Source organism: Amphiprion ocellaris, chromosome 9 (genome assembly GCF_022539595.1).
Source record: "Amphiprion ocellaris isolate individual 3 ecotype Okinawa chromosome 9, ASM2253959v1, whole genome shotgun sequence".
In the NCBI taxonomy this organism is placed as follows: Eukaryota; Metazoa; Chordata; class Actinopteri; family Pomacentridae; genus Amphiprion; species Amphiprion ocellaris.
In genome coordinates this window covers 22,883,359-22,894,846 of record NC_072774.1, presented here as the reverse complement: position 1 = coordinate 22,894,846, position 11,488 = coordinate 22,883,359, and the positions used below count along the sequence as shown (strand labels likewise).

Here is an 11,488-nt window from a genome sequence, read left to right as displayed (position 1 = left end):
GCCTCACATCAACGACTATTCTATTTCTTGATGTTTCATTGCTGCGGTGTCAAACTCATCTTAGTTCAGGGGCCCAATTTGATCTCAAGTGGGCCGGACCAGCAAAATCACAGCATAATAACCTATAATTAACGACTCCAGATTTTTCCTTTGTTTTATTACAAAAAAGTACATTCTGAAAATGTTCACATTTAATGAATCATCTTTCTACAAAACATCATGAACAACCTGAAATTTCTTAAGAAAAATAAGTTTAATTTCAACAATGCTATGCCTCAGTTTATCATTTGCACATTACAATTTCCAGATCACAGTGGATCTAAAATAGCACAAAACATTTAGTCACAGGTATTTGGAACTGAACAATGTAGCATTTTACTTTATGATCAAAACGAAAAAAGTCAGACAAAAAACAACAAAAACAAGACAAAATATTACAACAATGAGACACAAAATGACAAAAAGAGACACAATGACTAAAAATGAGACAAACAACACAAAACAAAACAAAGAGACAAAAAATAGACAAAAATTTACACTTTACAAAGTCGTCTCACACGCCGGATTGGACCCTCTGGCAGGCCGGTTTTGGCCCATGGGCCACATGTTTGACACCCCTGTTTTATAGCATTTCATAAAGGATCAGTGCATCATAGACAATGACGGGTTGTTTTCAATTCAACAGTATTGTGAAAATTAACACTTACTGTGGAAGAGACATTAAACATTGTACTGTGAGTTTTGTTTAGGGGAACTCTGCTGTTCATGCACTGCCACAAATTTAATGTATTTTTATGCATATTTTTATGCAGATTATTACAGTTTTTGAGTATCCAGTAATCACAGTATTTGGCTCAATTAAAATGGACACATCAAAATAAACATCTACAGATTTCTGTCTGCTAGTGGTGCTTGTAGACTGAAGAGCTGCTCACAAAATGTAGTTAATTCATTGCCTTTACTTGTGTTATGCTCTCTACTTCCTCCATCGCCTCCACCCTCCTTTTTCCTTCTACTGCATCTGGGCATGTGTGTCTTACAGCCATTGGATAATCACCTGAGCGAGGACACCTGTGCCAGGGAGTGGCTCACCTGCACACGATCATTTCCTGCCATAAAGATGGGCTGAGATCACTAGTCAATGCCAGACCATTGAACAACCAATAACCTGCTCCGGTCTTGTTACCTTGCTCTGTCTAAAGCGATTCTCTTCTGCACAGTTCTCCGAGTCATCCCCTGCCTGTACCTCCTACTACCTGCCGACACCACGGCTCTCTCCATACCTGTATGGACCAGGCTCACCTCCGTCCTCTTCCACCCTGCACGCCAAACTCAAAGAATTGTAGCGTATGTCAGTTTTTTGTCCCTGCTTGGCTTCTGTAGTTGTAGTCCTCTGCCCCTGATGGTTAGTTTAGGTTCCCCTTCAGCAGCTCAACCTGACATGCTCTCTGGCCTCTGAACACTGGACCACACTGCGTTAGCAAGCTTCAGTTATCACTCTGCTTCAGTTATCACTTTATAAAAAGGTTAATTACTCTATCATAGTACAAGATTAGATTAATGTTTTCAGAAAATTGCCAGCCTTCGCTCCTCACACCCATCAGTGGGCTTTGGGCCCCACCGTGTTTCCATCATAGAAGAAAAGTTATCCTGCAGAACAACTTTGGATTGATTTACAGTGACTCTTACCTCTAAAAGGCCAGTTGCCTTTAACCCTTGTGTTGTCTTTGGGTCTAAAATGACCCAGCCACTATGTTTAACAGCGCAGAAAACCCCCTAAATGACCTCTGTTCAACTTGAAATTCGATGACTTTTCCCAAAGTGAAATTCTTATCATTGTTGTCGGTTTTGCACCTTGTGGGGTGGGAGCAATGATTTAAAAGACGTCAGAAGACAAGTATTTTGTAGTTGAGTTTTGTAGTTTTCCATTCCATTGTGCAGTATACAGTACACTGTTGTTTCCCTTCAAAAATGCATTTCAAGACATTTTCTGCACATTTCTGGTACTTCCTTTGAAAATACAAGTACTATCTCTTGCTTCAAGTAATGTTTACACCTATGCAGTACCTTAAGCAGCAGTAACAGTGATGATAAACCTCTGCTTTAGTAAAGAAAACAGCTATAACACATGTGATGTAATAAAAATGAGTGGTGTTCACTAATTTAATACAGTTTTTTTCTCCTCTGAAGAGGGAACAACCCAGACATTCACAAAGTGTGTGATGTATGACAGGTTGGTTCTTCAGGTAAAATAGATTTTTGTTTGAAAATTCAATGAAGCTGCTCTATTTTAGAAGTGGGTCACTTTGACTCTGAGGACAAGGGGAGTATTCAGGATTTTAAGACAACACGAGGGCTTAAGTGGACAATTGGGTTAAACACAGAGTGTGGATGTGAACCCTGGTCTTTTGCGTTTAACCTCCACCAGGCCAAGTCATCTGATGCAGCACTCCATCCCTCTGTGTCATGATCAGCCAGCTTCCACAGGACCTGGAGGTGTGTCATGGTTCTGTTAAAAAACAAATGATAGTCCCACTAACTCCAAACCAGATTGGCGGGCGTGTCACTGCAGAATGTTGTCTGGTTAAGTGTTGGCCTCTCAATAAATCACCAGCAGCAGCAGTAGTTTGACTGAGGATGCCTGATTCACACAGTCTCTTCTGAACTGTCAATGTTATGATATGTCTGCTGCATGAACTCTGGGAAGCACCGATCTGGGCTCTAATCTGAGGCACTAATTATTGGTGACTAACTCAAATGACTTTACTCTCTACAGCAGAGGTCATTCTTGGTTTTCTTGAAAAAGTTTGAAAGGCCGTTATTAAATCTAAGCCACCGCCACTATAGGAGTGACAAATCTTGATCAAAGAACCCATGCAAGGTTGTTATTCAAGAACTTCCTAAAGCCGTTTAATACTTGTTATCGCTGTTGCACACACCAAGCATGACATCATTACTGCTGGTGTGCAATATGATGTGATGATGTTTCAGCTCGTCACACGTCTCCCTGTTCTCATACAGAGAGGAGGTCTATCTCTACACACGGCTCTATTAAAGATGAGCTGATTATCGACCTGGCTGATTCATGGCATTTTTCCGATTATCGGGATTGTTATTTTAATTGATCAATTGTCGGTAAATAAATTAAATTTGCTACTTTGGCTCTGATTAAGTCGACTCTCTCTCTCTTTGCTGTCACTTTGTGGTCTCAGTTTGTTGAATGTCATGAGTAACGGCTTTAGTCACCTAAAGTTATTGTTTACACAGAGAGACAGAGACTGCATTTACAGAGGGGAGAAAGTTTGTGAATTAGTGGTGAGTGGGCAGACACTGCTGAAGGTGTAATAAAAACTGCAGTCTTCCACAAGCATGCCTAGCTTCCCCTTTACATGGAAAATGGCCGCATAATTCACTTGTTGGTGTCGGTACAGCTGGAATCTATTTTGCAGACAGTGCTAGGTGAAGGTAAGTAAAGTAAGATTACATTTACACTCTGTTCTGGCAGACACATCTCTCTAGCAGGAAGTGATGTACTTTTACAGTGGCTAAGTGGTCTAATATTTAGGCCTCAAAATAAAATGTGTTTCTTGTCAGCTTTCTTGTCACGACTAGAGCGAGTGGAGATATTTTGGTAGCACCTCGTCTTGTTCACGGGGAAAGCAGGGTCTTGTTTAAGTGCTTGCGTGAGCCTGGTGTGCTGTGGTGGCCTTAGTAATTTCTGTTGTTCCTCAGGGGCAGCGGAGGATGCAAGATTTGTAGAGGCAGATGTCTTCCATATAGCTTTATGCAATGTCATCTCAGCCGTGTGGTGAGGATTTCCCCAGAATGTCTGCTGGCTCTCTGTCGCTGGAGAGAACCAAAAGTCTTCACTGCCAGTGTCCCAGTGGGAGAGATGTTCATGAGAAGTACCTTTACAGTGGATACAGTGGATGCTTTGTTGACCGGTTGAGGGACTGTTTGCGAGGGAAGGGCCATGAAAGGCACCTGGCCCCCAAAGGCCGTTGTACACACATAAATTACACGGAGATGTTGGTGGAAACTTTTTTCTCATCTCATCATCAGGACAGATAACATGACAGTCTGCAGAAGGGGAATCACTCTCTAATGCTGCACAGAGTGGTCCACAGCATGACTATTTGCACATTCATGGTGTTCTGAACAGCAAGGCAGATTTGCAATGAGGGAATCCCTTCTATGGGGAGAGGAGGCTCAATCAGGTGTGGAAGGTGGTTGGATGTCCGTACATCTCTTAGCATTGCTTGTAAATGTGCAGTACCCTCTGTTCTTTTTATTACAAGAAGAAAGTTCATCATTAGTGGAGGCCATGCTGGCTCACCCATGGTGGGATGTACTTCTGTACTTCCACTCAGCCCTATTTCATCAGTGCAGGAGCAGTGAGGGAGCACTGGCTGTCTTTGATTTTAATCGCCCCACATGGGCCCAGCAGGCTATGAATGGTGGAGCTAGCAGGTCTGTTCCAGCCTTGCCGCTGCCCTTGCACAGGAGCACAAGCAGATTTTTCACCCACTCCCCAAGTGGTTAGCTCTCTGGTTTTGGCATGTGAGGGGCTCTGTTTAAATGAGGCTGCCCTGCCCTTTTACAGCGAATGAAACCATTCAGAGCCGTAGGGTGTAAACCCCACGTTGTCTTTATGATGGCAAGCAATGTGAATAATGGTGTGTCACCATCAACATAATTTCTTCCAGTGATCTGCTTCTTATGAGATATTCTCCCTGCAGGATCTGCTAGACTGTGGTACAGCATTTTCCCTAATTAAGGTGTATTTGGCGGCCATTTTAGCATGCCATGTGGGCTCTGGTAAGGCCTCCTGTTGGTCAGCATTCCCTGATTAGGAGGTTCATAAAGAGAGCCCAGTGGCTCCGCCCTGCTTCTTAAGCCTTGGGTTCCCTCCTGTGATTTGCCCACCATATTAGAGGTGCTCTCAGGGCTGCCTTTTGAGACCTTAGAGTGCTGATTAAAAAGCGCTTTCACTAAAACTGATTCTGCTGTTGGCTTTGACGTCAGCAAAGAGTATAAGTGAATTACATGCTTTATCTGTGCATGAATCGTCTTTGCAGTTTTCCCAATACAATAAGAAGGAGATATTGCCCCCTAACCCTACCACTGAGCCTAAGGTTACTGAGTCTTCTCATCATTTGCCTTACGCTGCAGCTGCTGGCGTTTCATCACCCGCTGCTGATTTCACTCAGTCCTGTAGAGGGTTCGTGCATCTACTTGGACAGGCTAAGGAGTATAGGAGCAGTAAGAAAGCCCTTTGTGTCATAGAGGGAAGCTTCTGTCCTGTCAGTGGCTTCACACTGGGTGAATATGGCAGAATATGACGGCCAGGGACTGCAGCCTCCGGCATACCTGCAAGCACATGCCGTTAGAGATTTCATTACTTCATGGGCTCCGTTTAAGCTGCTTCTATGGGGACATCTGCCCAGCTGCTAGTTGGGCTTCCCCTCAGCTTTTTTAGATTCTCCTGTCTGAACATGACCACGCCTTCACTGGTGCACTCCGTCCTTCAGAGGGGGCTCTGGGTTGTGCTCCTGTCCTCGCGGTAGACCAGGTGGCGTTGGCTGCTACGCCCAGGCGGAGATGTCTTTGGGCATCGGAGCATGCGATCCAGAAGTGGGCTATATCTCCAATTGTAAGACACCAAGGAAGGTTAGAGAGAGAGCTTGGTTACTATAGTAACCTGGGTTCTCTGAAAAGCAAGTGAGTTATCTCCCTGCACCACACCGCTAGCTCACTTCAGGTGATTGGTCAGGTCTGTGGAAAGATGTAGTAGTAGTGGAGCTTCCGTGATTGGGAAGCACCTTCTGAGATACCTGATTCATTTTAGAACGGACGTTTTCAAACTATTTTGAAGACATGCATTTATTCATATGAATATTTCCCGTCTTACTTGTGGAATATCCACACTTCAGATGGCCCATTTTGATTTACCATAATATGAATTGTGGCTCCTACAGGAAGCAAAACGGCATGGGAAATAAGAATCAGATCAATAATCATACGAGCTTCACCGTAACAAGGCATGAAGCGGTGGATCAGATTGATAGGAAGAAAAGCGGAGATCTGATGTTTATTTGACTTTGGTGTGCAAAAGTATACTCTTTATTCTTATTATATATCCAACTTTATTTTTGCCCCAACCCTTCCCTCCACCCAGCCCCCACAACCGGTGGCATTCCCATGTCACCAGTTACTGTCACTGTTACAATAGCCAATCAGAGCTCACCTGCAGAAAGAAGGCAACCAAACAAAGAAGAGCAGAAAAAAGGGTTACTTTCAGTTTGTTTTTTTCTTGTTAAATAGTAATAAATACATTGAGATGCAGTGGTTCTTACTTTATCCTTTTCTCTTAAGCAGAAGGGTTAAAAAGTTTTTTTTTTTAAATTTCTGTTTCTATTTCTTTTTATTTCTTTATTGATCTGTGTTGGATCTTTAGCAGCAATCCGGACCAGTTGTCATGGTGATTAGCAGCACAGAGAGGAGGAGCTGTCTGGAGGAAAAACACAACAGGAGCAGGAGGAGAGGAAGAAGAGAGCAGAGACGGGGGAGGATGATGATATGGAGGAGATCCCTATGGGTGTCAGCAAGGCATCAATGTCCTGTCACCTTCTTCTCCCCCCACCTCCCTCTCGCTCTCCATACTCAGTCACGACCAGGCAGAGAGCAGCGATGGGAGGACACAAACTCAACGAGAAAGTGAGTTTAACAGACAGGAAATAGAATCCATGGTTCCTGAATCACACATATGTTGGTGTTTTCTCCCTGTCAAACCAGCTTCTGTCTTCTTGATGCAGCGGAATGCATGCACGTGCACGCACACGCGCACAAGTGATCTACTTCTGAGTAATGGCTAGCAATGGCTTCTGATTTATATATATATATGTATATAGGTATATATATATATACATATATATATATAAAGTGTGTGTGAGTACATATATATATAGATAGATATATATACACATACACACACATTTATATAAAGAGAGAGAGACACACACAGAGAGAGAGAAAGATAGAAAGAGGAAGGTGTGTGTGTGTACACAGCCACTATAGGGAGTAAAATGGGAAATATACCTCCTCTCTCTTTCCTCTTCATCCTCCTCCTCCTCATCAGACTTAAACAACAACCAAAGAGAACACGCAACTCCTCAAACCCGAGAAAAATCAAATAATATTAATCAACAATAATATTAATAAAAACAAACTTGTCACAATCATTCCTTTCCAATTACAGTCGCAACGAAGACAACAAACTATAACTGGATAAAAGGAGTTTTCCCAGCATCCTCCTTCCTCCTCCTCCTCTCATGCAGTACAAACTGTCCCCTTCAGCACAAAGTTCACCTCTTTGTCTCTGAACTCTGGCTGTATGTGTGTAGTTGTAGTAGTTGTAGTTAAAATTGTATGGCTTTAGGGCATGGTTCAGGTTTTATCAAGAGTTGGCTGGCCCCTCGTCTGAGTCCGGCCTCCCTCTGCCCCCTGCAGTGGGGTTATTGTTGTTGGAGGAAGGGTAGTAGTCCTCAGGGGGTGGGGCTTGTGGCCCAGGGGCGGTTGGGGCCGTCCGAGTCCGGAAAGCAGACAGTCCAATTGGCAGAGCGAGAGGCAGAGATGCAGAGCCAAACTGAGAGGCCTCCATGGAAGACACCGCCCCCAGGTGATGCAGCCCGAGGGACACGCCCACATCCATGCTGTCACTCATCTGGGGTGAGGATCCTTGCTGGCCCCCTCCTCCACCGATGCCTGTCTGTCCCCCCTGTCTCAGACCACGCCCACCGTTCCCATGGTGAGAGTAGGTCGGGTGGGGGTGATGGGGTGGGTCCAAGAAGTGGCGCTGGTGTTGTTGGGAGGCAGCCGGCTTGTGGAGCAGCAACTGGGTGTACGCTGGGTCCTGACCCCCACCTCCACCATCACTGCCTGGCCACATCCTCATCTGCTGCTGGGAGGGAGCCTGGTGGGGACAGGTGGTGGACAACAACAAAGAGGTGAGACATTTGTGTAAAAGAGTTCTGCTTCTATTTCCACTTTCTTTGCAAAAAAAGTTACAGGAACAAAGTTTAGGGGAGGGCTCAGGAGTTGATACTGAATCTGACAAGAATCAAATAGTGCAGAGGGACTTTGCAAAGCTCAAGAAAGATAATAGAAAAAGTGGTTTGACCTGCTGGATGCTGTTCCTAGCTTGTGTGTGTGACATTGAGAGTGATTTGAGAGTAGAGCAAACGTGAGACCATGGTTATAACAATGGGCATTTTACTGAACAAGTAGAGGTATCATGAAGGTAGTTCTCTTTTAACTTGGCTAGAGCACCATGCTAACCTATCCTGCAGAGCTAACGTGGCCCAGAGAAGGTTACATTTAGAGTTTAGGATTTAAATCAGCTACAAGAAGCGTCTCCCTTTAACCAGAGTGTTCCGTGATGATTCTCTATGAGTGATGCAGACTGAGGGGATATGTTACATCCATCCATCATCATCTATACACCGCTTAATCCTCATTAGGGTCGCGGGGGGCTGGACTGAATAAAACTGTGCAGTTACGGGCTTGCATCCTGTATGTGTTGCACTGCTATGGGAACCTGACGCATTCAGCTTTTCATGCAGAAATGACATAAATATGTTTGGGCCTGAATTGCTGCCAAGTCCATTTAAACTGCAACTGATAATAAACAGAGAATAGAAAATGGATTAGAGAATATTCAATCAATAAGATTAATTTAATTTTGATTTGGACATAAATGTTAATTTTACCCTGCAATATTGGACAGTGTCAGACCTAAATATTATGTTTAAATATATGAAGTTTTTAGTTTGACTGCTCTAATGTGCAGCTGTCAGCAATAATCCGCTGCACTGATCAGTAATATAAATATATTAACACACAATTAAGTGTTTTCTACCAGCATTCCTGTCTTGCATCATTTGCAATAGCAGCACTCTTTACAATTACTTTTATAATCGGTGTTGTTGTAACAACCTGTTGACTGAAGTAAGTGACACACAATCACTCAATTTCGTGCAGAAAAAGAGTCAAATGATGCCCACTTTCACATGAATGTGCACAGAAAGAAAGTTGAAAACCACCTCTGTGTTACCAGAGGGCTGTATTATAAAGCAACTTTGACATAGCCGGATTTTCTTTGTGTGAGTTGGCTCAGCAAAAACTGAAGCCCCCGTGAGAGATTGTGGGCATCAGAGTAGTAATCGAGCCAGGTTAAAAGAGAGCCACTTTTATGATACTGAAAACTCTGGATTTAGGCTCAACATACCTCTGTAACTCACTAACCTGGCTTCATAGTGAAGCCTTCTGTTATCTCTGACTGGGGATTTAGTGTTGGTTGAGCCAACTTACGCGAAACAAAGCCTGGTTATGTCAAATTTGCTATTTAGTAGAGCCCTCTACTCTTCGTCAGGAATGGCTCACATAGTTAGCTTACCTGTCTGAGACACTGCAAAGTAACCCACACCATGTACTGTGCATGTGGCTCTTCACATTCACGGGAAAAACAACAGCATGAAGCATAAAGTATAGAAATAGATGCAGGGATGGAACTGCAGCTCATCTAATTTGCAGAACACAATGTGACTCGTAACTGTCATCATAGACTGTATGCAAAGTTTGACAGTGGTGTAGCGTTGTGTGTACCTGAGGGCTGGTCATCTCATAGTCTGAATGTGTAACAGCAGAGTTGTAGTAGCGGTTACTGTAGCGGTAGTTGCGGTTGTCATTGGAAGAACCACTGGAGCCACCTGGGAATAAATCAGACCAACTTTTAAGTGACACTCCTCTTGGTTGCAAATGCATATTAAAGAAAACGCAAGTGTGTCATTTTGTATGATTTGGTTTTTTTTTGGCCTTTTACGGCTTTATTTGATAGGTGCAGTGGACACGGACAGGAAAGGAAGGAGAAGAGTGGGGGGAAGACATGCAGCAAAGGGCCGTGGGCGGGAATCGAACCAGGGCCACTGCGTCAGGGACCAGCCCCTGTATATGGATCACCCACTTAACCCGTTGAGCTATTTGGGCACCCCAGTATGATTTTTTATTTTTTTTTTATTTATTAAATTTTTTTTATTAAATAAATATTTGAAATAAAAATCATTACATGTACAGAGTTCAGGGTGCCTGTTTGTTCATGTGTCACTGCTTTTGTTGGGATTCCTTATAGGGAGCTGTCACTCATAAACCTTGGTTTATTTTGTGCAGACCAAGGAAAAGGAGAAATCATTACTTAGGTCTGATCCATTTTTTTTGGTCAGAATTGACCGAAAGAATGTTTGGGTAAGACATCATCCTGCAATGCTGCAGTATGTGGACCTGCCAGAGAAAATCACAAAAAGGAGATTTCCAGTTACTGTCAGCAAATCCTGCTTCACCTCAGCGCAGCTTCACTTCTCCTGTTTGATGTCACCCTGAGAACAGTAAGTAATAAGTAAGTCCTCGACAGCCATGAACAAATTCAGGTCCTAAGAAACAGGAAAGAAACAAGACAACTTGCATCACAGGGTGATGAAGGAAGTTTGTTTTTCTGTCTTCTTGAGTAATTTAGCTCCTGTCACAGGATCCCGCAGTTGGTCATGACACAAACAGCATAAAAGACGTGCACTTGAGTTCAGTGCTTTAAAGGTGTCGACTGGTTTCTTGTGACTATTCACACCTCTAGTCCCTGCTTGGTTTAAAGCAGCCGCATTTTGACCCACTGATATTCAGTTCTATAGTTTATTTTATTTTATTTTTTTTTACAAATTCTTAGCTGTTTCAAGACAAACAGCAAAGGAAATTTCAGCTTCATGGCAGCTGTGACAAGCACCCCCACTTGTTTTTGATGTAAATCAATCATTTTAAAATCCACAACAACTTCTTTTTGAGAGTAATTTTCATGGAAATGCAAAACCGATTTATTGGAGCGCTGTGGATCAACAGCGGACAGGGACGAGTCAGAGAAGGTCGAGGGTGTGTGGAAGACAGTGTGTCTACTTTACCAGAGCTAGAAACAGAGCTAGTAGTGGAGGTTGAATGAGAGTGGTCCATGGCAGGAGAGGTGGATGTAGATGAACTGGTGTTGGTTCCTTCATCTGTTGTTTTCTTGAAGAAATTGTGCTGCAGGGCGTAGAATGGTGTAATACGGCTTTTTGGGTCATAGTCCAGCATGCGCAGGATCAGGTCTGGAACAGGACAAACATTAAATTATGATAATATTTATGTAGCCACAAAGTCAGAGGTAGCTAGCTAACATACTGCTGGTGTTGTTTTGAGTTCTGCCTGACCTCAAGCAGATGGCAGTATTTACCATCTTCTCCATGTTATCATCCATACCTCTGTTTTGAGGTCATTGTTTGATATGCTTTTATATTGTTTTTAGTGTTGAGAAAAAAAGAAATCGAAAAACACTGAACTGCTTCTTTTTTCTTTTTTTAAAACACTCATTTCATGAAAACACTATGGCTATGTTGCTTCTTAAAAAATGTGT

General features: G+C 43.2%; 1 protein-coding gene across 3 annotated transcripts in view; it reads right to left on the bottom strand.

Moving 5' to 3' along the window:
* Positions 1 to 7,177: 7,177 nt before the first annotated feature.
* The window catches only part of dyrk1b (dual-specificity tyrosine-(Y)-phosphorylation regulated kinase 1B), a 61,806-nt gene continuing 57,495 nt past the window's right edge, over positions 7,178 to 11,488 (bottom strand). For all 3 annotated transcript variants that reach the window (XM_023271586.3, XM_023271585.3, XM_055014001.1), the window contains exons 11-13: positions 11,001 to 11,183; positions 9,664 to 9,767; positions 7,178 to 7,972 (exon numbers count right to left, since the gene is read on the bottom strand). In XM_023271586.3, the coding sequence (XP_023127354.1) occupies positions 7,457 to 7,972; positions 9,664 to 9,767; positions 11,001 to 11,183 (803 nt within the window). In that variant the 3' untranslated portion in view covers positions 7,178 to 7,456. The remainder of the gene's footprint in view (positions 7,973 to 9,663; positions 9,768 to 11,000; positions 11,184 to 11,488) is intronic.